The sequence below is a fragment of the Triticum urartu genome, chromosome 5A (genome assembly GCF_056163025.1).
Source record: "Triticum urartu cultivar PI428250 chromosome 5A, HENAU_Tu73, whole genome shotgun sequence".
Lineage (NCBI taxonomy): Eukaryota > Viridiplantae > Streptophyta > Magnoliopsida > Poales > Poaceae > Triticum > Triticum urartu.
The window spans coordinates 363,745-388,124 of NC_141877.1; the positions used below are offsets into that span (position 1 = coordinate 363,745).

General features: G+C 46.3%; 1 protein-coding gene and 1 pseudogene across 1 annotated transcript; both read left to right on the plus strand.

Moving 5' to 3' along the window:
• The first annotated feature begins 2,843 nt into the window (after window positions 1-2,843).
• On the plus strand, window positions 2,844-7,001 carry LOC147967296 (protein FAR1-RELATED SEQUENCE 5-like; annotated as a pseudogene).
• A 957-nt stretch (window positions 7,002-7,958) lies between these two features.
• LOC147967297 (uncharacterized) lies at window positions 7,959-8,660 on the plus strand. The gene has a single exon (XM_087522430.1). The coding sequence runs from the start codon at window positions 7,959-7,961 to the stop codon at window positions 8,658-8,660; it is 702 nt and encodes a 233-aa protein (XP_087378556.1).
• Window positions 8,661-24,380: the final 15,720 nt, after the last annotated feature.

Here is a 24,380-nt window from a genome sequence, read left to right on the forward strand (position 1 = left end):
AGGATAGGCAAATATATGTGGAGCTGCAGCAAGCGACTAGCATATATGGTGGCTAACTTATTCGCAAAAGAGAGCGAGAAGAGGAGGCAAAGCGCGAGCGAGAAACTAGAGAGCAACCTGCGCAAACATTACTCCAACACCGTGTCCACTTCCCGGACTCCGCCGAGAAGAGGCCATCATGGTAACACACTCAGTTGATTCATTTTAATTAATTAAGGTTCAAGTTATCTACAACCGGACATTAACAAATTCCCATCTGCCCATAACCGTGGGCACGGCTTTCGAAAGTTCAATCCCTGCAGGGGAGTCCTAACTTAGCCCATGACAAGCTCTCACGGTCAACGAAGGAATAGACCTCCTCCCAAGACGTTCCGATCAGACTCGGTATCTCGGTAACTCAAGACACTTCGACAGGTTAAAACAAGACCAGCAACACCGCCTGAATGTGCCGACAAATCCCGATAGGAGCTGCACATATCTCTTTCTCAGGGCACACTCAGATGAGCGCTCCATACAACTAAAACCAAACCTCGATTTTCCCCGAGGGGGCGCTGCACAGGACTCTAGTTTGGACCAACACTCAGAGGAGCACTGGCCCGAGGGGGTTTAAAATAAGATGACCCTTGGGCTCCGGTAACCCAAGGGAAAAAAGAGGCTAGGTGGCGAATGGTAAAACCAATGTTGGGCATTGCTGGAAAAGCTTTAAACAAGGCGAACTATCAAGGGGTTCCCATTATAACCCAACCGCGTAAGGAACGCAAAATCCGGGAACATAACACCGATATGACAGAAACTAGGGCGGCAAGAGTGGAACAAAACACTAAGAGAGAGGCCGAGCCTTCCACCCTTTACCAAGTATATAGATGCATTAAGATAACATAGCAATATAATGATATCCCAACAAGTAAATAAATGTTCCAACAAGGAACGCCTCCAATCTTCACCTGCAACTAGCAACGCTATAAGAGGGGCTGAGCAAAGCGGTAACATAGCCAATCAACGGTTTGCTAGGACAAGGTGGGTTAGAGGTTTGACATGGCAATTGGGAGGCTGACAAGCAAAAGGTAGGCATCGTAGCATTGGCATAGCAAAAGAGCGAGCAAACTAGCATAGCAAAGATATTAGTGATTTCGAGGGTATGATCATCTTGCCTGCACAGTTGTCAGAGTTGACTGGATCCTCAAAAGCAAACTCAACGGGCTCCTCGTTAGCGAACTCGTCTCCCGGCTCTACCCAAACAAGACAAACAAGCAACAAGGATACAATCAACCACGTGCAAGGATCAAGCGATATGATGCAATGATGATATGCTATGCGGGATGCGATGCGGGATGCAAAATGCAAGATATGACAGGAAATGCATGAAACTGGCCTCAACTTGGAATTCCAAGGGTGCCACTGGAAATAGGGGATGAAATCGCTTGAAAACAATATAAAGATCATTGGAATCGGAGTTACGGTTTGGAAATGGGAAGCGTTTTAAAAATGACACCGATCTCGATTTACAGCAAGTAGGCATCTAAATGCAATGAAATGAACATGCTTCAGCCACCAAACATGACAACAACATACATGGAAGGGATGCACGCAAGATGCTTAACAAAATACTAGCACTGAGCCACGGCCAATTCATCCATTATGAGGTTCAAACAAGCATGGCAAAAACGCAAATGGTAAAACAGATCTCAGACTTAGTGAAATTAACACTTGTCTGAAATTTCAGATCACGAAGCCCTCTTCGGAGCAGCAAAACAACATGATACATGATCTGATTAAGACAAGTAAAAACATGGCATGGAGCTACTCAACAAGCTTAACAAAAGACCCAAAGTGACCTGGGGCCAAAAGGGTTCACAAAATATACTAACGGGCACACGAACATAGCTAAAACATAATCAGTTTTCATACTTAGTGAAAACTGAGACATGCTGAAATATAACTCACGAAGGCACGTAAACGAGCTCGATGCACTCACCACGGTGCAAGTCATGGCAAGGCAAGCATACATCCATAAATAAGGAACAAAATTCTAGCTAGGCATGGCAACAACAATGGCATAGCATGCACGGATCAACTACAACAACATCGGCAAAATCGCAAACAAGTTGACGATCTGCCAGATTCACAACGAAGCAAAAGTAGAGCTCGATTGACTCAAGATAGGGTGATCCATAATTGCAAACAAAGACATGGATGGAGAGAGCATAACAAGATTAACAAAACTCCCTTACTGATCAACCTCAAAAGAGGCACGGATCACTAGGAAACAACTAAAACATAAGGCATCATGAACTAAATAATCCCAGACTTAGTGAAAACTACTAAGTCCCTGAAAACAGAATTACCGGGTGCCTCACTTTGCAAGCTTGCACAAGTCACCACACAAATCCTAAAAATGCATGGGTTGCACCTCTGGAAAGAAGACAAAATCCTTAACAAAACATATGAAGGACTCACAGGCATAGCATGCACACAATAATCATGGCAAAAAATACAAAAGTCTAAGATGAACTAGCAGATCTGACAATTAACTCACGAGGCCTCCTTCTAACATCATTTCGTGCATCAAGGTGAGCTCAAATGAAAATGATGCAATGGAATGAAATGATGTACTTGTCGAAACAAACATTTTGATATACTATATGCATGAATCGGAGCTACGGATGAAAAGTTACGGAGCCGAGAACACGTGCAAATGGACTGGAATTTCTGGGACTTAGACAAAAAAACAACCTCTCCGGAAAAAGTCAAACCGGGACGAGGAGATCCGGGCGAGGCGAGGGCGTTTGGATGAGATCCTGGTGGATCTCATCCCGATCCACCGGACCTGACCGGAGAGGACGATGGCGGCCGGAGGGAGGTCGCCGGCGGCGGCGGCGATGCGGTCCGGCGACGGTGGGCGGCTCGGCCGTCGACGGGAGGCGGCTCGGCGGCAGCTGCGGCGGCTGGGCGGCGCGGCAGGCGGCGGGACACGGCGGGCGGCGCGCGGCGGCGGCTGGAGGCGGCGGGCGGCGCGGCAGCGGAAGGCGGCGGCGGCGGCGGTAGGCGGCGGCGGCTGCGGTAGGCGGCGGCAGGCGGCGAGGCCGGTCGGGCGGCGGCGGGATCCGATGGGCTTCGGGGGCCGGGGACGGGCTCGCGGGCCGCGTGGCGCGGGGTTGAGGGGCTGCCACTTGGCGGTGTGGGAGTGGCGGCGGCGGCGGGGCGGACACGTCCGGCCCGAATCGGACGTGTCCGTCGGCGGGAGGCGCGGCGGATCTGGAAAATTAGGGTTTCGAGGGGGGAGGAGATCCGAAAAACGGGGGGTCTATTTATAGGCATAAGTGGAGCTAGGAGATTCCAAATGAGGTGCGGTTTTCGGCCACGCGATCGTGATCGAACGCTCTAGGACATGGAGCAGAGTTTGGTGGGTTTTGGGCCAAATTGGAGGGGTGTTGGGCTGCAACACACATGAGGCCTTTTCGGTCCCTCGGTTAACCGTTGGAGTATCAAACGAAGTCCAAATGATACAAAACTTGACAGGCGGTCTACCGGTAGTAAACCAAGGCCGCTTGGCAAGTCTCGGTCGAATCCGGAAATGTTTAATCCCCACACACGAAAGAAAGCTAGAAATGACCACCGGAGGAGAACGAAGCGCCGGAATTCAAAACGGACAATGGGGAAAATGCTCGAATGCATGAGATGAACACGTATGCAAATGCAATGCACATGATGACATGATATGAGATGCATGACAAAGAAAACAACACACGGAGACAAAGACACGAACCCGAGAAATAAATATAACTTAACGCCGGAAACGGCAAGAGTTGGAGTACAAATTGAGAAAGTTATATCCGGGGCATTACACCCAGCCCTCCAGAGACGATCATCTAAAACCAGGTGAAATCTCCCGATCTCATCCTTCTCATCCTTAAGGCTGAAAATCTCCCGATCTTGTATTGGGTCCATGCTATAGGGGTAGAACACTGCATGGTTCAGTGTATATTCGCAATTGCCAGGCAGAATACACCAGATCTGCCATGTACTAAGTTTGAGATTAACTTAAGTTCATAGTTTAATTGACGCAAGTAGTTGGGTATGAAATGGATGAGTAGGAATCCCTAAAAAAGGGCAGGAAGGACAATTTTTGGAATGAAGGGGGTGGGAAAAATTAATTGCCACTTGTGTATAACAACAGTTGCCACCTTTCGTTGTCAGTAGCTGCCACCTATTTTAACCTATTGCTTGCCATCCCTATCTTCTATGTGCAAGCAGCAGAAGAATACAATTCTTGTGGATTGTTGATGCCTTCTTGTTCATCCAGTGATTGAGAACACATCGGAAAGAAGCGAGACACGGAAAGAATGAATCACGAAGATGGCGTTGATGCTTGGGGTTCTCAAAGGCCAGAAACGCCCCCTTGGGATGCATCAGAGTACAGTCAACTCATCTCTGCAGGGCCGTTGCTGCCACTACTAGAACAATATGCAGGCGTAGGTATGATGCGTGATAACAAAAGAAGAGAACAGTTGCCATCTTCGCAACGATGAAGATGACATTCTACTTATGTCATACACTGTCATTTTTTCGCAGGTTCTCATTACCAAAACACTCTTAGGGGGCCCCCGTGGCAAGTTCAGTCACAAGGCGCTAACACTGACAAATGTATGAGCAGCCAACTTCAACTAGCTAGTATGGCTAATCAAGGTAATGCAAAACGAAAAAAGAGCACATACTGCTGTGGACATGAAAAATGAACATGCAAAAAAACTGGCAAAAGGACTCACGAGTTATCACGGGTGAAAATGCAGAGCCTTCATGCACTACGTGGCATCAGGCAGCACCCATGTTTCTGCCATCGACGTAATACACAAGTGAGTCCATAAAAAAAGTGAAGTTGCGGATGCTCAATTAGCAGAAGGAGCATTGTTGACAACTACAATTGCCATGACTGGACATCTACAATTGCCATGAATTAAAAACTAAACTTGTCATCCCTGGACAACTGTTGTTGCCATCCCTGGACACCTGAAGTTGCCATAGAGGAACAACTGCAGTTGCCGCGGTTGCCATACCGATGCAACTACAGTTGCCATGCTAGTAAAACTGCAGTTGCCACATCAGGGGCAACTGCAGTTGCCGTGCTAGCACAAACTGCATTTGCCATGAATTGACCAACCACTACTATGCTTACAGGTTATTACGCTGGTGGTAACCCGGCAAACGTCTCGTGGCAAGCTTCACAAATTGCAGGTGGAGCACGTCATTATGGTGTCACAGGCCACACAAGATGGTCAAATGCAGCACAACAAGGTAAGGAAAAAAACTGAACCACAAAAAACAGCGCTACATTTGTTATTTGTAGTTATTTGTAGGCAAAACAATAGTTGCCATGTTTGTTGAACAGTAGCTGCCATGACTGGACAGCTACAGCTGCCATACATGTCCACACGCAGACTCACGGCTTGCTGTTTGAAATGATGTCATGCCAAATCACTCGAAGATGGTGTGATCCGTTGCGATACACATGTTATCCAAACAAAAATCTTACTCTCGTACCTGTTTTTTCTATTACAGGGCCTACAACTACACTGAACAGCGGCGCGGGGACATCTACTACGGGGAGCTCTGAGCGCACGGAAGACGCGTTCCACCAGCCAGCAGACAATCATGCCGCAAACAATTTCGAGTCAGAGTCGGGAATGGCAATCATTCCAGCAATGCCGACAAGCACCCCTTTGAACACAAGCACTGGCAACACTCAAGTAGATGGAACTGCCGCCGATACTGAAGTGAATGATGAAACTAACGACGACGCACAAGGGGATGAAGATGGTGGGCAATCAGAGATCATGGTACCTCAACCACCATACATTGGGCAGAGATTTGAATCGTTCGAAGAAGCAAAGGAATACTACCAGACATATGCAAAGTTCCATGGATTTGCGGTCAACACCGAGTACCATAGGAAAATTAAGAAAACTAACAAGTACAGCAGAGGTGAGATGAGGTGCCACAAGGCACGGAGGAACAAGAAGGGGAAAGGTGGTGCGCTTGTCGTTCCGGAATGAAAGAGAGGTATCATCCTCAAGACTGAGTGCCCTGTCCGGTGTAAGCTAAACGTAGATGGAGCACAGTGGGTGGTCAATGAATATTTTGATGAGCACAACCACCAACTCATAAAGAAGTTCGACCTAGTAAAATTTCTGACCGCCCACAGAGGGTTCACCCCCGTCGAAAGGTAATTCGTAAAGCTACTACATGATTGTAACGTCGGTCCATCAAGAATGGTACAGATACTATCTCTCATCCACAGCAAAAAGGGGACTCTGAGTAGCATGCCGTACATACCAGCTGACGTCACAAACCTACAGGCCAAGTACCGTAGAGAGAGCAAGTTGGCAGACATAGAGGCCACAATGGCCTACTTCGATGAGAAAGCGAAGGAAGATCCAGATTTCTTCTACAGGATAAGGTTGGACGATGAGGACCATGTCAGGAACATGTATTGGGTGGATGGTGCTGCAAGGAGAGCCTACAAACATTTCCGAGATTGCATTTCATTCGACGCGAGGTACCTCACCAATATGTACAAGATGCCATGCGCTCCGTTCATAGGAATAAATAACCACAATCAGTCGTTGCAGTTCGGCTGCGGGCTCGTCCGGAATGAAGACACGGACGGGTACGTTTGGCTGTTCAAGACCTTCTTGGAGTGCATGGATGGACTTGCTCTGATGAACATAATAACAGACCAAGATTTCAGCATGCGTGCAGGCATAGAGGAGGTCTTTCCGTTGGTAGTGCACAGGCACTGCAGGTGGCACATTATAAAGAAGGCTGAGGAGACGCTAGGACCGTTCTTTGCTGACCGTCCAGAGCTGCACAAGGCATTCGAGTTGTGTGTGGACCACAGCTTGACGATGGAGGAGTTTGAAAGGAGCTGGATGGCCATGACTGAAACACATCAAGTCCAAGACAACGAGGCTCTTGTTAGCCTGTGGGAGAAGCAAATGTACTAGGTGCCGGCCTACTTCATGCAGTGCTTCTTCCCCTTTCTGCAGACTACGCAGCGCAGCGAGGGGTTGAATGCTGTTTTGAAGCGGTACGTCAGCCCTGGCAACTCATTGCTACAGTTTGCCAAGCAGTACACAGCTTTGCAACAAAAAATTCTGGGATCTGAGCTACAGCAAGAAGTGACCACGGCACTAAAGCAGCCAAAATTGCTAACGTATTTACCGATAGAGAGGCAAATGAGCAAGATATACACCAACAAGATCTTTAACAAGTAAGTCAGTTGCGTTACAGTCTTATTTGCAGAAAAAGCACCAAGTCAGTAGGTGCCTTATAGAGTGCAATGCAGTTGCCATGATATGCAGTTGCCATGTTTAATGAAATACTGTTTGCCATGCTTACTCAGCTGCATGTTGCCATGTTCAATGAAAATTATGTTTTGCCATGCTTGCTCAGGTGCATTTTCCTTGTTGAATGAAGTGCAGTTGCCATGTTTAATGCACTGTGCTTCCATTGGGGCATGTTGGCATGCAAATGCCAATGTCAACTGGAAAAAATGTTATATTGGCGACACATATGCTGAAATGCAGTTGCCATGTTTAATAAAATGCATCTGCCATGTTTGTTGAAATGCAATTGCCATGTTTACTCAACTATAGATGCCATGTTTAAATAAAAGGGCAGTTGCCATGTTTTACGCAATGTGCTTCCATTGGGGAATATTGGTGTGGAAAAATGATGATGTCCAGTTGAAAATGTACTACAGTTGCCATGTCTAGTGTACTACATTTGCCATGTTCAACGTACTATATTTGCCATGTTCAATGAACTATGTTTGCCATGTTCAAACAAAATGTATTTCTATTTCCATGACAACATAAGGTGGTACAAGAAAAGAGTGCACGATAGTTTAACAGAAAACACACAGAACTTGTAGATTCCAGGAAGAAATAAAGCGTGCCAGCATGTTCACGGCTTTCCAGGTGGACGAACATACGTTCAAGGTGTGTTCTATTTTGGTCATGTCAGATTCAGAACCTGAAGACCCGGACAAAGGAAGGAACTACTTCGTCAAAGCCTCGATAGGAGAAGGCAAGTACTACTGCCAATGCTGCAAGTTCGAACGGGACGGCATTGTGTGCCGTCACATACTAAAAGTAATGGACATGAACGCTGTGACACGGATGCCCCGCCATTTCATAAGGCGGCGATGGACTTGGGGCGCTGATGACGCGTTGGCGCCGCAGACAACACATGCAGTTCTGGCTGTGCATGACAAGAGACTTGAGTCAACCATGGAAGCCGTGAGGCACGTTGTGCTGACAAAGAACTATGCTAAGCTAATTGATGAAGCGTGCAAGAGTGATGAGACAGCGAGAGTCACCGGAAAACACAGGAAGGCACTGAAAAGAAAGCTTGATGATATCAAGAAGTGGAAAGCTGAGGAAGCCTTACACCGGTTCACCCGCACATCAAGTGTGCCTTCATCCACGGGGCCATCATCTGAAAACTCAGAGATAGGATCTGGAACAGCAAGCACACAGACCCAGGTCAGGAACCCACCCCGTTCCATCACAAAGGGTCATCCAAGAGAGATAAGGTACAAGTCGGGATTGGAGATCCAAGCAAAACACAAGAAAACGAAGAAAGGGGCGGGCAATCCATGAGCAAAAATTGGGGCGATGTGACATGGTCCTTGTGGACATTTTGTTTTGTACCCTAGATGATGAGAATTTTTTTAAAAAAAATTGGGAGAATGACTCTTGAGGGGAATCAGAAGTGGAAGGCAAATTCATTGAATGGATAAATGCAGTTGCCATGTTATGGGTACTTAATCTGCCATGTTATGTGTAGTTAATCTGCCATGTTATGTGTAGTTAGTCTGCCATGCTATTTTATACTAAATATGCCATGCTATTTTATACTAAATATGTCATGCTAGTTGTACTGGATCTGCCCATTTAGTTGTACTGGATCTGCCATGTTAGTTGTACTGAATCTGCCATGTTAATTATGTTGGATCTGCCATGTTGTTTGTACTGTATCTGCCATGTTAGCTGTACTGAAAATATGCCATGGTATTTGTAATGACTCTGCATGGCATATATTTCCATGACAATACGATGCGGTTTAGAGACACATAGTGTGTTGTGTGCAATGTATGGGAAACAAGTTGGAAAAAGCGTAACGTGCATAAACCGCAGCAAAGGTTGTGGCTACATGATCAACCTACCCATGCTAGCCGGTGCAGTTAGCGATGAAAAATAAGAAGCAAAACAGCCAAAATGAAAACCGACGATGACTTTCACTACCCATGTCTGATGAACTACATTTGCCATCTTTTTTAAAACATCATAGACGCATTCGAAACAGCAAACCCGTGCTAGAAACGATGAAACCATTGTAATAATGATAAACATAAAAACATATCTGCTGTAACGCCTAAAATAGGTTCGCGTCCACACATATATTATAGAAACTATTCAAATGTCGCTCACACACCACCACTACATAGTAGGCTACGCGGGGTTGCAGTCATAACATAGCACACAAACATAGTTTTCGATGAGAACAAAGAGATAGTACCTTACATTCCTCGGCAACAGAATGTAAGGTATGCGTCCGGTGTGTAATGCCACGTGATCACTTGTACTTCTTGATGACTTTCTTGACAGCTTCCTCCATGAACTCGCGTGCTCCGGACTGCTTGTTGAAATCTTCATTCGTCAACCAGTTCCATGTGTACATTTTCCGGAGCTCAACGACCGTTGTAGCTGTGATAGCGGGGACAATTCTGCCTTCCCACTTTGCAAAGTATTCCAGCGCGTGAAAGCCACAGTCCGTCCTGCACGAGGAAAAGAGTCAGGTGAACACGCAAAAAGGACAGACGTAACAAAGATAGACTTCAATTCAGATGTGACAACAAAAGAGGGGTTGGATTGATGTAAATGGCACATGAAGGAAGGAAGAAATTACGTGTTCCCTTGCTTCGCAGTCGCCACATACTCAGTCGGGAAATGCCTGATCTGGACCTTTGAATGTTCGTAGTGACGGTTCCATGTCTCTTTGAGGTTGTTAATGAAGAATTCGGCATGCATAGTAAGGTCTGCATCAGCTTACGAACGGATTGAATCAAGCACCTCAAAACGTTGGTTCTTCAGGTCAAGACAGATCGCATAGTGGTGACCACACTTGTCGTGTGGGTCATGTGGTGCAAGCTCCTGGAACATGGGGAACATGACCTGCATTTAAAATTGAAGAAATGAGAAGCAGAGTTCACATAAAGAACAGCAGAGGGACAAAAAAAATTAGAATCACGTAGAATGTTTGGTTATGGGTGGGGGTAGTTGAAAGAAAGTTGCCGTCCATGTATGAACAAAATGTGCCGTGTATTTTACTATCAAGTTGCCACATAGTTTGCATGGGATGCAAAAATCAAGAAGTCAGTGTGCACGGAAGCTGTTGCCACATGAAAACATCTGCCACATAAACACAAGTGCAGATGATGGAAAAAAAACCACACCATGTGAAAAAACAGTGCAGACAGGGAAGGAGTACTCACATATTTCTTCAGTGTGAGCTTGAATTCACCGTGTTGAGCAAAATTATTCCTCAGGATTTTATGGTGGAAGTCACCATCCCATATTTTGTAGGTCACACTATAATGCATGATTATCTTGTCGGCACACACATCGGTGTGATTGTTGATGTAGTCGATCCCGCATGCAACTACATTCGTCGACATTTTACCGTTTGACCTCACGGACTCGGCAAGATCACCCAGGTCGACGTACGTCGCTCCGCATTGAATGACTTTGGTTCTGTCCAAACATGAGCTGTATGAAAACGATATAACATGGAAGAATCATGCCTACTAAGTAAAAAAATATATGAAAGAACTAAAACGTAAGCGGATCGTGTATAGAAAGTACGAAGAAGATGAATGGTAAAAAAGGAGCAAAGCAAAATGAGAGATTATGGGGTGTGGTCATTTACACTTTCAGCTCCTTCATGTGCTTTCTGCTGGCCCTTGCATTTCCAAACCGCTTGACGATATCGTACAGCTGGGTCTGTTCCTTAGTGGCCCTGAATTTGGGATTGTAGTTTTCCGCGGGAGGTGGGTGAACTACCCTCTGCTGCCTCACAGAACCAGGAGTGGCACTCCTAATGGTATCCTCAGATACCGTATCTGCAGGCACGTTGGAACTTGATTGCCCTTGCCCTCGTGAGGACCTCCTCTGCAATGCTGCCTCCTCAATCATGCGGTAAGCTTCGTCAAGTGACGGTGAAATCTCCTCAGGGGTGGCTGCAATGATAAAAAAAGTGGGTTAGGATACCTAGAAAATCAAAAACAGATGGATTGTGAGAAGATAGGGTGCATGATGTGAGATGTAGGTAGAAAAAGTGGGGCAGTTGCCATGTGTGGTCCAACTACAGTGGCCATGTCATAGCAACTACAATTGCCATGTAGTTGCACTGTAGTTGCCATCTAGTTGGACTGTAGTTGCCATGTCACAGCAACTACAGTTGCCATGTTGTGTCAACTCCACTTGCCATGTGATTGCCGTATGAAAAAATGCAGCATGGAAACAAAAAATGCAGGTGACATGGTGTGGCAAATCTAGTTGCCATGTGTAATGCACTGTATTTGCCATGTGACAGCAACTACAGTTGCCATGTTGAATCAACTTCAGTTGCCACGTGGTTGCCCAAATGTCAAATGCAGCATGGCATCAAAAAAAATGTAGGTGACATGGTGCATCAAATCCAGTTGCCATGTCATCACATGTCAGTTGCCATCACAAGTGAGAACCCCCAAAAAATATGATTGGGACAAAAGTCAAACTACAAAGATGTATACAAGAAAAATCATAAGGACATGATAAGTGTACCTTGCACAATCGGCTCTGCGAACTTGACAGCCTTCCTGCCCTCGACCATTGGCTGCGCCATCATTGTGGGCATGCCTCCTGGGAAAGCAAAGGCAACTGGCATAGGATCTTGCACCACCGGTTGATCTTGACTGATGCCAAGGCTGAAGCTCGGTGGGGTAAAGGCCATTGGGTGCCTCTCATTCCTACTGGCCTGACCATGAACGACTTGCAGGGCAGAATCCAAGGGTGAAAGATCGAAAAACATATCTGAATCGGCCGCTACAGAATGATCGGCCTTATTTGCAGGGCGGGGCGTGTTGTCAGCGGTATCAGCCGCAGCTTTCATGACAATCTTCTTGTTTGGGTTGTAGGGGACACCGACATTGACTGGGAGCCTGGAAGTGCGCAGATTTATGCTGGGGATTTCCACTGCGGGTAAAGGCGCAGTCTGCTCTGGGTGTTCACCTGCATCAGTTGTGCTCCGGTCTTCCGGTTTCTCCATCATATTGCTTTTGGAATGTGGCGGGAACAGTGTGGACGCAGGAACATAACCAGACTTATCTCTCCTGCTCCTAGCTACAGCCGGTGCGTTGGGAATGTCTGTTGGTTGCTTGCGGGGGCCACGACGCCTAGGTGGAAGACTAGCACGCGAAACAGTCGCCTTAGAAGTATCTGCACCGACAGGAGCTGGAGCTGTTGTGCCAGGACTCTCACCTGTAGATGGCATATCCTTGTGAACTGCCGCCTCATCCGCTTCTATCGTGGACACAGGAGTGCCACCACGCACGCGCTTGGAATCAGTGTCAGATGAGCGGGAATCTTCCTTGCTTAGGTTCGTCTCGGGAGCATCCACTTCAACGCTTGTTGATGGGGTGGCATGGCTCACAGCAGCATCCTTCATTGCCAGAAGAGTTGGCAATATTTCAGCTATCCTGGCAGATACCGACTCGTCACTCCCCGATGTACAGATGCCTATTGTTCTAGCCTGCACATCCGCAGCCGGCGGAGATGGTCGGCCACTTGCATCAGAGTTGGTGGGAGCGGTCAACGGTGCAGCAGCAGTATTGTCGCCTGGTGCCTCATGTACATCTGAGTTGCCCCCTGTTGACAACTGTGAATGCAGGCGTTCGAGCGGGTCCTTACTGATATGCTTGGCCCCGCGCGTAGTAGTCTTCTTCACCCTGCAAAAAAATAAAGCACATGAAAAAGGTATTAAAAAATTAACAAAAATATGTTTGCCTTGGTAGAAATCTTAAAAAAAATGAAAAACAAGTGGAAAAGCTGGTAGTTGCCATGTAAGGGGAACGTGAGTTGCCATGTGTCATAATTAGCAGTTTCCATCCAGCAACAGTTGCCATGTTAGCAAACTTGAAGAATGATAAAAATGTCAGATCTGCCATGAATGCAATTTCAAACCTAGGTGTGGGATAAGCTCACAAGCCAACGGTAAAGATGGCAGTTGCCATTAGGTACATTAAAGTTACCATTTGGCCTAGATTCCAGTTGCCATGTAAAAAACAATAGGAGTTGCCATACACTTAAAAAGGAAAGAAAAAATCATTTGGAAAATGGCAGTTGCCACGTGGGGGGCGATGACAGAAGACAATGTGACAAGCTAAACGGATGCATTGGAAAAATCAAGAAAATATAGCGCTATGTCAATGAAAGCGGATGAAAAAACCTACTTCTTGACTGCCTTCCTCAGGTCTGGCAACACGACAGGATCCCCGGTGTTGGTCGTCGTCGTGCGAGGAGATGACCTGGTGGAAGGGGTGTCACCAGCAATGGGGGCGCCTTTGTTCAACCGAGCAGAAACACGGGTTGGCGTTGGCGCCTGTTTCTTCGTAACTGCTCGTCCACCAGCTGTCGGCTCGCTGCACGTACGAGATGGAGGGAAAAAAGGTGGCAATTGTCAGACAGCAAACTCGTTGCCGCGCTTGAAAAAAACAAGTGCAAAAAAAGGATGAGTCTGTTCGAAGAAAATAGACAAAGCAAAAAACTAAAATAAAAGTCGAACCTCTTCCTGGCAGCTACGGGGTCGGTCCTAGACCTCTTGCCAGCAGAACCCTGCCCAACACCCTCTGGAGCCCTCGCCCTCTTTGATGGAAAAACCCCCTCGCCTCTCGCAGTCATATGTTGTTTTACTTTCTCCGGTTGGGGGACATCTGTTGCATCCTTGCCCTTGTTACCACCTGTGCGAACTTCAGCATGTTCATCATCATCGGTGTCCTCTTACACATTCTCCATGACATCGTCGTCATCCTTGCTGAGACCAGCATCTCCACCTAGTTCATCTTGTGTGTCAGCAAGCTCTTGGGAACTATTGTAGTCATACCGGCCACGGCAACCGGTTGGCCGGTGTGTATGTTCTGGGACAAATGAAGTGAACTGCCTCGCAACCGCGTCGCTGTCAGAGCCACTGAGGGACGTCCACCCCTCAACCAACTTCCCGAGCAAGCCGGTCATTCCAGATGCAAACTACCCTATTAGATGCTCAACAGGTTCCCTCGCCTGTGCATGAAACAAAGAAGCATCAATGACCACCCATATTGCAATCACTTGCATGACATCAAAAAATACTCCACGGCAAACCATAGATGTAGATCTTTTGATTACCTCGGCAGGGCAAGACGGAGATGAGTGCACGTCCATCCACTTTCCAAAGTTTTGAGACCCCCAAACACGCTGTAGTCTATAGCATGCTTGGCCATCAGCTGGAAAGAACAAAAAAAGAAGAAAAAAAGCTAGGACATAAGAGAGAGAATGTAAGTTTAAGCACGAATGAAAAGAGTTGCCATGTGGAATGAGACATGGATACAGTACTCAGACAGCCATGGATAACAAAGGTAGTCATCTCTTATGACCCACAAACGGTTGCCTCATGCCAATTTGTAGGCATGCCGTGTGGGCAAAGAAACCAGAACTAACCTACAGTTTTCCATATGTGGTGTCAGTAGCCTTGTCTGTGGCAAGCACAGCCTTGACAGCGTTGATAGTCCACGTAGAAACAGCAAACTTGTGCGCAGGCGGCGGGCCTCCTGTCCTAGTGAAATCCACGATGGACAGATCAAGACAGTCGACGTACATGAGCTGATGCAAAACAATTTTAAAAAGAAAGAAATATCAGTTGCCATCATGGGTACTGTGTGGAGGAAAATAGGATAATATATGTTCCCATGATAATCAAGTTGAGGTGCATGAAAGAAGAGAAGAAAAAGAAGAAGATGCCATCTACATGTGCTAATTGCCATCATAGTGTGATAGCAGTTGCCATGTTGTTATGATGGCAGTTGCCATCATAGTATGATGACAGTTGCCATACTAATATGATGGGAGTTGCCATATTGTCATTATGCCAGTTGTCATATTGTCATTATGGCAGTTGCCATCTTGATATGATCAGGTTGCCATCTTGTTATGATCAGGTTGCCATGCATGAATAAAAGTGTGTTAAAAAAACAGTGTTCACAGAAAGAACTGGTAAAAAATACCATTAAATGCAGTCGACAACCCTTCTGGTACATCTTGCTTGAGAATGCATCGTGCAGGAAGTCGGCAATAAACTTACACCAATTCATGTTCTTCACATTTTCCAGATCTGCCTGCACCACACAAAAATTCAGGAAAAAAAAGGTTGCCGCATCAGAAATCAAATGGAAAAAAACATCGGAAAACGCTGGCAGTCACTAGCTTTACACATGACATCGGAGCCAAAAAGATCAAAGGAAAATAAAGTAGTAAAGATGGATCATTCACCAGGATAGGGAAGCATTTGTTGCTTGGGCGAAGAGAGGTGGTCAGCGCGAAAACAGCTGAGATGAGGTACATGAGTAGCTTCATCTTGAAAACATCTCCATGCGTCGTCATGGCCTGCAGCGAATCTGCCACTGCAGACGTGTTCGGCATGGATTTCGACCCAGGAAACAAACGGGGGAACAGCGCTTCCTCGATCTCATTGTTGACCTCGTACGGGACTTTGATACGTCCACGAGGCACACCCAAAGTGCAGAACACGGATTCCTCGTTCAACAGTAGTCTTCCATGTCCCGGAATCACGAATTCCCTGGAGGCGGGGTCATAGATCTCACCAAGCCAGTCGCATACAGGGTTGACAAGGTTCATGCACCGGACATCCATCATAGACTGCATACCCATCGCAGCAGTAGCCCCCTTCTGATCGTCGGTGAATTTGTCAGTCAACGCAGTTAGTCGTTCTTGGGAGGCTCTGTTGCGAATACGTTTCTTCTTATGCAAAAAACAGACAAAAAGTGATCAGTTGTTGCCATGTTTTTGCAAAAAGTGATTAGTTGTTGCCTTTTTTGCAATGTCATGAAATTTTAGTTCGTGTCAGACTACTGCAAGCTCGAGGTGTCAACCAGTAACATAAAGCAGGAGGAAGGGGGATGTGTGAACATTTACCTCATCACCCTCTTTTCTCCGTCCAGTTGCCCGATTACGCTGTGGTGGATCCATGAAATCATCATCATCGTTTTGATGATCGCCACGAGCCATTTTGCTGAGATAGGAACAGACCAAATTGTCATGGTGGAAATGTAAATGCAAGAGGTAAGCAGTTGCCACCTAACAGAAAATGTCAACTAGTGAATGTAGAAAAAATAACATGAACACACATGCACCCCTCCTATGATTGTCGAAAACATAAACATGGCAAGTAAGCACGTTGGTTGCATTATCAAGTAAAAAAAGTGTACATATGGTAAATGCACTTAAAAACAAAAAATGTTGAAGTTGCCATGTTAGCCCAAGATAGTACGATAGAAAGTCACAGAATCCTCCACATCACAAAAACTAAGATGTGGCAGCTCACACACTGTCCTAAAAATACACCAATCAAATGCCACTTGTTCGGCGGCAGAAATGTGGTAGGGTGAAATTGCCGTGCTGAAATGCAACACATACTACAACAAATCGATGAAACCACATCTAATCAAGAACCTGAAAATTGCCATAGTGTGATCAGATATCACAAAGTCATTGTGGCAAAAAAAATTGCACCTACAATACAATCAATTTGCCATATTGTACTGACTGTGGCATGGCAATAGACATGATGTGGTCAGCCAAAAACTTGCCACATGCAAAGCATATATATGGCATCTGACACAATTGATATGCAAATTTGGGTGCCACATTATGCAGCCAATTTGCCACACTGTCTTATCTGCAGAATGGCAACAGACAGTGTGTTCACATTCTATTTGCCACATGAATATACTATCCAAGTGGCAACAGGCACACTTGATGTGCACATTAGTTGCCGTCCAGTGCAGTTGGCTCCTGAAACTGCATTGACTACCGATTGTGGCAACTATCACAGTGTGGTAACTATCACAAATCATTTAGAAAAATTAGATGCCACAATGAAAAAGCATGTTTGTGGCTACTATCACAGTAATTCAGCAAATTTAGTTGCCACATGGAAGAGCGTGTGTGTGGCAACTATCACAGTCATTCAATAAAAATAGTTGCCCCATGCGAAAGCTTATATGTGGCAACTAACACAGTCATTTCAGTAATTTGTTGCCGCAAGGGGAAACACGTTTGTGGCAACTATCACATTTGTTTAGGGAGTTAGTTGCCACACAATCATGATAGTTAATGAAACTATCAAGTTCGCCTCATACTACAGTTTCAAAACCCAACTAACTAGATCTAGGGTTCAATGGCAACTACCGCGACTTCAAATTCACCCTCAAAATTCTCCCACGAACTGATTGCAAACACAAATTCGAACCAATGCGCATCAAACAAACCAGGAGACACCTGCCCAATCCATAGGCAAGACTAGTGCGTGCCTCTAAACAGGCATAACCACACCGACGATGCCGCCGCCGCGGCCGCAACGAAACTGCCCAGTGCCACCAAAAACGGCTAGCAGACGACTTCGGTGCCGGCGGGAACGCCGATGCATCGCCGAATCGCCTGAATCTCTACGAATCTCGATCGAGGAATCGAACAGGGAGGGAAGGGGGAAATGCAGGAAGGGATTGCGAGAGTTGTAGCGAGCATTACCTTCAACCCGTAGGCGCTCCGGCGAAGCCGCTCCATTCCGACGAGCACCACCGACGGCCGCAAACACCGTCGATTCTTCCGCCTCTGCCGTCGCCTTCTCCCCTCGCCTTCTCCTCCAATGGTTCGAAATGCGAGTGGGTTGTGCCAGTAACTATGGTGCGGGTGAGTAAATGGAACCGTGAGGGAGAGGGGGCAGAGGTGTGCGACGTGTTTGACGTCAACTGCGGTCGGAGCGTGGCGTGCAGGCGCATAGCAGTTCCACTGCACGCCTCCGAGTGGCAACCGCTGACCGCGGGATGGCAACCAACATGCGGGCGAACTGACTCGCACACCGCACACGCGCCTCGTCCTACGTGGCGCAGAAAACCAGCCGGTTTGTTCCAAGATTCGTGCACAAAGTTGCCAACGGAGATGCTTGCGTGTGGTCGGGATGGTGAACGCCCACACGTGTGGGCGTTAACATTTCCGTTTTTTTTATTTTGAGAACTAATCGTGGGTAGTTATGAAGGGTGTTTAGCGGCAAGGATAAATAGACTCTATTTTTTTGGTGGGAACACAAAATATTGGCGCAAACTAAATTAGGTGTTGGGAAAGTAATTCTTTTTGGAGGGAATGTTTACAATAATGAAATAAATTAGAACGATAATATTTCAAAGCAATATGATATATATATGCTGCTTAAAATATTGTTACGAAAATATGTTTGTAAAAAGTTATTTCTTGATGAAAAAACCACCAAATAAGAGAATCATTGACGGGCGATCCGGTGCCCTCCTCTCTAACGTTCTCGTTGTCTATATTTGTATTTTTCTTATTTAGACATTGTTCCCCGCTTATTTAGTATACATGTATGGTAAGTATAAGTTGTTCAATATGACCATTCCAAGGCATCATATGTTTAGAGGATACAATATTTTGCGTTGTTGTTGTCATTGAGTGTTTTCAAATCCCAACAAATCTTCTCATGACCGTCATCTTCCCTCTGAACTAGATAAGGAGATTCCAGACAAAATTGTCTGACGCTCGTCATCTTCCCTGAGTCCGGTGGTAGGCGACGTGTGGGAAGCTCGCATCCATTACCGATGGAGAGGCTCAAGCTCGCGGGCGAAGGTCGGGAAGAGGGGTGGCGGAACTGCTTGGTCAGCACCGCGGATGGAGGAAGAGAGCGACGGGAGCCATGGCCGACCAGGAGCGGCGTGCAAGGTTAGAGTGGCAGCTCGCCAGTCGGGGCTAGCCGCCCGGGTAAGGACCGTGCTAGCTGCAGCCTGGCAGGCGTGGCCATCACGTGGAAGTAGGGGTCACGACCGGTGCAAGCGCGTTCTCACCCGACGACCAGGCTGTAGGTACAACCAGGTTTGCATTACAATTTCGGAAATCATTTCAAAATGCAACAAAAATTTGGCTAGTTTTAAATTACAGCTCACAGAAACCTCATGTGACCCTTACTTTAAACTACTAGGTTATACTTTTGCCTTGAAACACAAGTACAGATAGGATGGGTTGATGAGACGGTCGATCTATGCCAGCCTCAATCTCACATTTTGATCTTGAGATGGGGTGATCCCAACATCTTTCATCTTATCGGCCAGTCCGTGCTTCCTCCACATCAGAGTAGGTCCAACATAATCATGTCATTTTTGTTTTGACAAAAACCATAGATTCAACTATGTAAATTAACAACCAAACCAATTTCGTTTTGAGATCTTTTGTATTAGGAATGTGTTGTTACTGTTGGAAATATGAGCAATTTACCGAATGATTTTGTTAACAGAAATACTAGATAAAGCATGACTAATATAGTAGAGATAAAACAAGTCATGCGTTCTGACAGAGAGAAGGAAAATAGCTTCTGCATATATGAACCGTAGCTTATCATATCTATAGCAGACAGTAGAACTAGTTGCATATATGAGGTAGAACCTAACATATTTAGGGAAAGTACTAGCACGAGAAACTGTGGCAGGATATCTAACAGAAAGAAGAACACATACGGGACAGCAACAGCACTGTACTTGGGGTCGGTGTCCTCGCCAGCCATGTCGTCGAGGAGGTTGTCGACGTCGGGGAAGAAGTCGTCGTAGGGGAAGTAGTCGTCGGAGTCCGGGGCGTCCTTGACGAAGGAGTCAGTCAGTAGTCGTGCAGAGCACTCCCCAAAAACCTTATCACCCTTCTCCCATACAGGACTCAAAGAGGTGCGGTTTCGGAGGCCTACTGTCCCGACCTACGGTGCATGCCGCAAGCCAGGATGAGGAAGACAGCAGCAGCTCAGAGATTGGAACCGGTGGCGAGAGGAAGGAAAAGTTCTGGTGCGTCTCTCTGAGAGGAGCGACCTCCCTTTTATAGGCGCAAGAGACGGAGGCGAGAGGCTGCGCCGGGAGCTGAAGGGAACGCGGGAGATGAAACGAACAGATAGCAGCCGAAGGGTGCAGCGTTCGTATTCAATATCCACTACAGCAAAAACTTTCCAGCTCCCGAGTGACCTTTCGTATACCCGTAGTGCGTGGCAAAAATTTAGACATCGGCTCGGCTCATTCCCGCAACCCGGGGCACGTCGTGATGAGGCGTGGCGTGGCGAGGCGGGCGGCGGAGGAGGAGCGCGCGTGGATATCCCTCTTGTTCTCATGCTCGTACAAGTGGGGAAAGAACCTCCCTTATAAGGAGGTCCAACTCCCACTAAACTAGCAATGTGGGACTAAACTTTAGTAGTATCCCTTGCCTTGCACAAATGGGCTAAGTGGGCCTCTAGGATTTATTAGGAATTTCTGAAATAGTTATTGGGCTGCCCAAAATGGACTAAATTCCAGCAATCCCCCACCAGATCCCAGAGGCACACAGAAATTTGCCTTTGGTTCCAAAACACTATTTTATATACCGGTACTGCAGTGGAGACTGTTAAGTTGAACTTCCACCTAGAACTCTATGCTACACTAGTAAGCAACTTGAACAGTGGACTGGGCCTTGAACTGCAATTTTTCTGTGAATCTAGCTTCACATAAAGCCTTGACCGATACGTGGCTACCGTGGGTCTTCCCCACGGGTGGAGCTTATGCGTCATACTCCGAGACCTTTCATGAGTTTACTAGAGAGAACCCTACTCTCATAGATTGCGACGTTTAACAATCAGACTCATGTAGGTGCGTTCTTCAAAAGATGTTCTGCATGACAACATCTCTGCTTCAAAGAGCCACTTAGAACACATTAAGATATACATCAACCTGCCATGCAGATTAGGAGAGTATTGCATCTTTATGGAGTGGTATTTTAACAGTAAGGGTACTCTCCTCCCAGTTGACCAACAGCTTGTCTTCCACATCTAATTCACGGGATCTCTGATCACAAAGAATAGGTTACCACTGTGAACAACTCATATTGTGGGTCTCATACCCATCTCCCTCGATGCATTGTCTATCACATTACGTGATAGACCCTTAGTAAAAGGATCTGCCAGATTTTTAGACGTTTGGATATAATCCAATGCAATAACTCAGGAGTTTCTCATTTTTCTGACAGACTTTAACCTTCTCTGAACGTGTCTTGATGACTTCATGTTTGTAACACCCTCGATGCGACTATATCTCCCACGTGTCGAGGCATGACTTAGAGGCATAATCGCATTGAAGGCATATGTCGCAAGTTAGGCAATCTTCACAACATCCCATGTAATATATAGATAATAAAAGGGGAGATAACATAGTTGGCTTGCACTCGCCACGTCAATCAAGTTACATAAATAACATTACATCATCCAAACACTCATGGCCCGACTACGGCGCCAAAATAAAAGATAACCCAACATGCGACACGGTCCCGATCACCCCAACTGGGCACCACTACTGATCATCAGGAAAGGAAACATAGTAACGTTGAGAGTCCTCGTCGAACTCCCACTTGAGCTCGAGCGCATCACCTGGAGCGGAATCATCAGGCCCTGCATCTGGTTTAATAGTAATCTGTGAGCCACAGGGACTCAGCAATCTCGCACCCTCGCGATCAAGACTATTTAAGCTTAATAGGAAAGGCAAGGTAAATATGTGGAGCTGCAGCAAGCGACTAGCATATATGGTGGCTATCCGGTTCGCAAAAGAGAGCGAGAAGAGGAGGCAAGGCGCGAGCGAGAAACTAGAGAACAACCTGCGCAAGCATTACTCCAACACCGTGTTCACTTCCCGGACTCCGCCGAGAAGAGACCATCACGGTAACTCACACTGTTGATTCATTTTAATTAACTTAAGGTTCAAGTTATCTACAACCGGACATTAACAAATTCCCATCTGCCCATAACCGCTGGCACGGCTTTCGAAAGTTCAAATCCCTGCAGGGGAGTCCCAACTTAGCCCATGACAAGCTCTCATGGTCAACGAAGGAATAGACCTCCTCCCGAGACGTTCCGATCAGGCTCGGTATCTCGGTTCTTCAAGACACTTCGACGGGTTAAAACAAGACCAGCAACACCGCCCAAATGTGCCGACAAATCCCGATAGGAGCTGCACATATCTCGTTCTCAGGGCACACTCAGATGAGCCAGACGTCGGGTAGGCCAGCCTAGAGTTGCCCCTGGTAGCCCCGGACATCGCTCGGTTGGACCAACACTCAGAGGAGCACTGGCCCGGGGGGGTTTAAAATAAGATGACCCTCGGGCTCCGGAAACCCAAGGGAAAAAGAGGCTAGGTGGCAAATGGTAAAACCAAGGTTGGGCATTGCTGGAAAAGCTTTAATCAAGGCGAACTATCAAGGGGTTCCCATTATCACCCAACCGCGTAAGGAACGGAAAATCCGGGAACATAACACCGATATGACGGAAACTAGGGTGGCAAGAGTGGAACAAAACACTAGGCGAGAGGCCGAGCCTTCCACCCTTTACCAAGTATATAGATGCATTAAGATAGCATGGCAATATAATGATATCCCAACAATTAAATAAATGTTCCAACAAGGAACGGTCTCCAATCTTCACCTGCAACTAGCAACGCTATAAGAGGGGCTGAGCAAAGCGGTAACATAGCCAATCAACGGTTTGCTAGGACATGGTGGGTTAGAGGTTTGACATGGCAATTTAGGAGGCTTGAAAGCAAGTGGTAGGCATCGTAAAGTTTGACAAGGATAGCAAAGATAGTAGTGATTTCGAGGGTATGATCATCTTGCCTGCAAAGTTGTCAGAGTTGACTGGATCCTCGAAAGCAAACTCAACGGGCTCCTCGTTAGAAAACTCGTCTCCCGGTCTACCCAAACAAGACAAACAAGCAAACGGAACACAATCAACCACGTGCAAGCTCAAACAATAAGATGCAAGGATGGTATGCTATGCGGGATGCGATGCGGGATGCATATGCAAGATTTGACAAGGAATGCATGAACCTAGCCTCAACTTGGAAATCCAAGTGTGCCACTGGAAAGATGAGATGAAATTGCTTGAAAACGATATAAAGAACGCCGGAATCGGAGTTACGGTTTGGAAATGGCAAGCGATTCAAATATGACCACGTTCTGCGATTTACAGCAAGTAGCCATCTAAATGCAACAAGATGAACATGCTACAGCACTCAAACATGGCATAACAATACATGGCAGGAATCCATTCATGAAGCTTAACAAAAGTCTAGCACTGAGCTACGGCCAAATCATCCATTAACAGGTTCAAACAAGCATGGCAAAAATGCATTTGGCAAACAGATCTCAGACTTAGTGAAATTAACACTTGTCTGGAATTTCAGATCAGATAGCACTCTTCGGAGCAACAAAACTACATGCTACAGGAGCTGAACATGGCAAAGTAAAACATGTCATGGAGCTACTCAAAGAGCTTAACAAAAGTCCCTTAGTGACCTTGAGCCAAAAGGGATCAGAAAATACATTTGCAAGCATGTGAACATGGCAAAAAACATAAGCAGTTCTCAGACTTGGTGAAAACTGGAGCATGCTGAAAACAGATATCAAGTAGGCATGTTTACGAGCTCGATGCACTCACTACAGAGCAAGTCATGTCAAACTAAGCATACACCCATCAATAATACACAAAATACAAGCTAAACATGGCAAGAACAATAACATAGCATGCACGGATCAACTACAACATCATCGGCAAAATCGCTAACAAGTAGACAATCTGCCTAGATTCACGAAATGACAAAAGTAGAGCTCGATTGACTCAAGCTAGGGTGCTCCATAATTGCAAACAAAGACATGGATGGATAGAGCACAACAAGATTAACAAAACATCCTTACTGATCATCCTCAAAAGAGGCTCGGATCACTAGGAAACAACATGAACATATGGCAATATGAGATGAACAGCTCAAAGACTTAGTGGAAAAGCTAAGTCCCTGAAATCAGCATTAGCAAATGCCTCACTTTGCAAGCTTGTGCTAGTCACCACACACATCACAAAAAATACATGGGTTGCACCTCTGGAAAGATGGCAAAACCCTTAACAAAACATATGTAGAGCTCCTGGGCATATCATGCACACAATAATCATGGCAA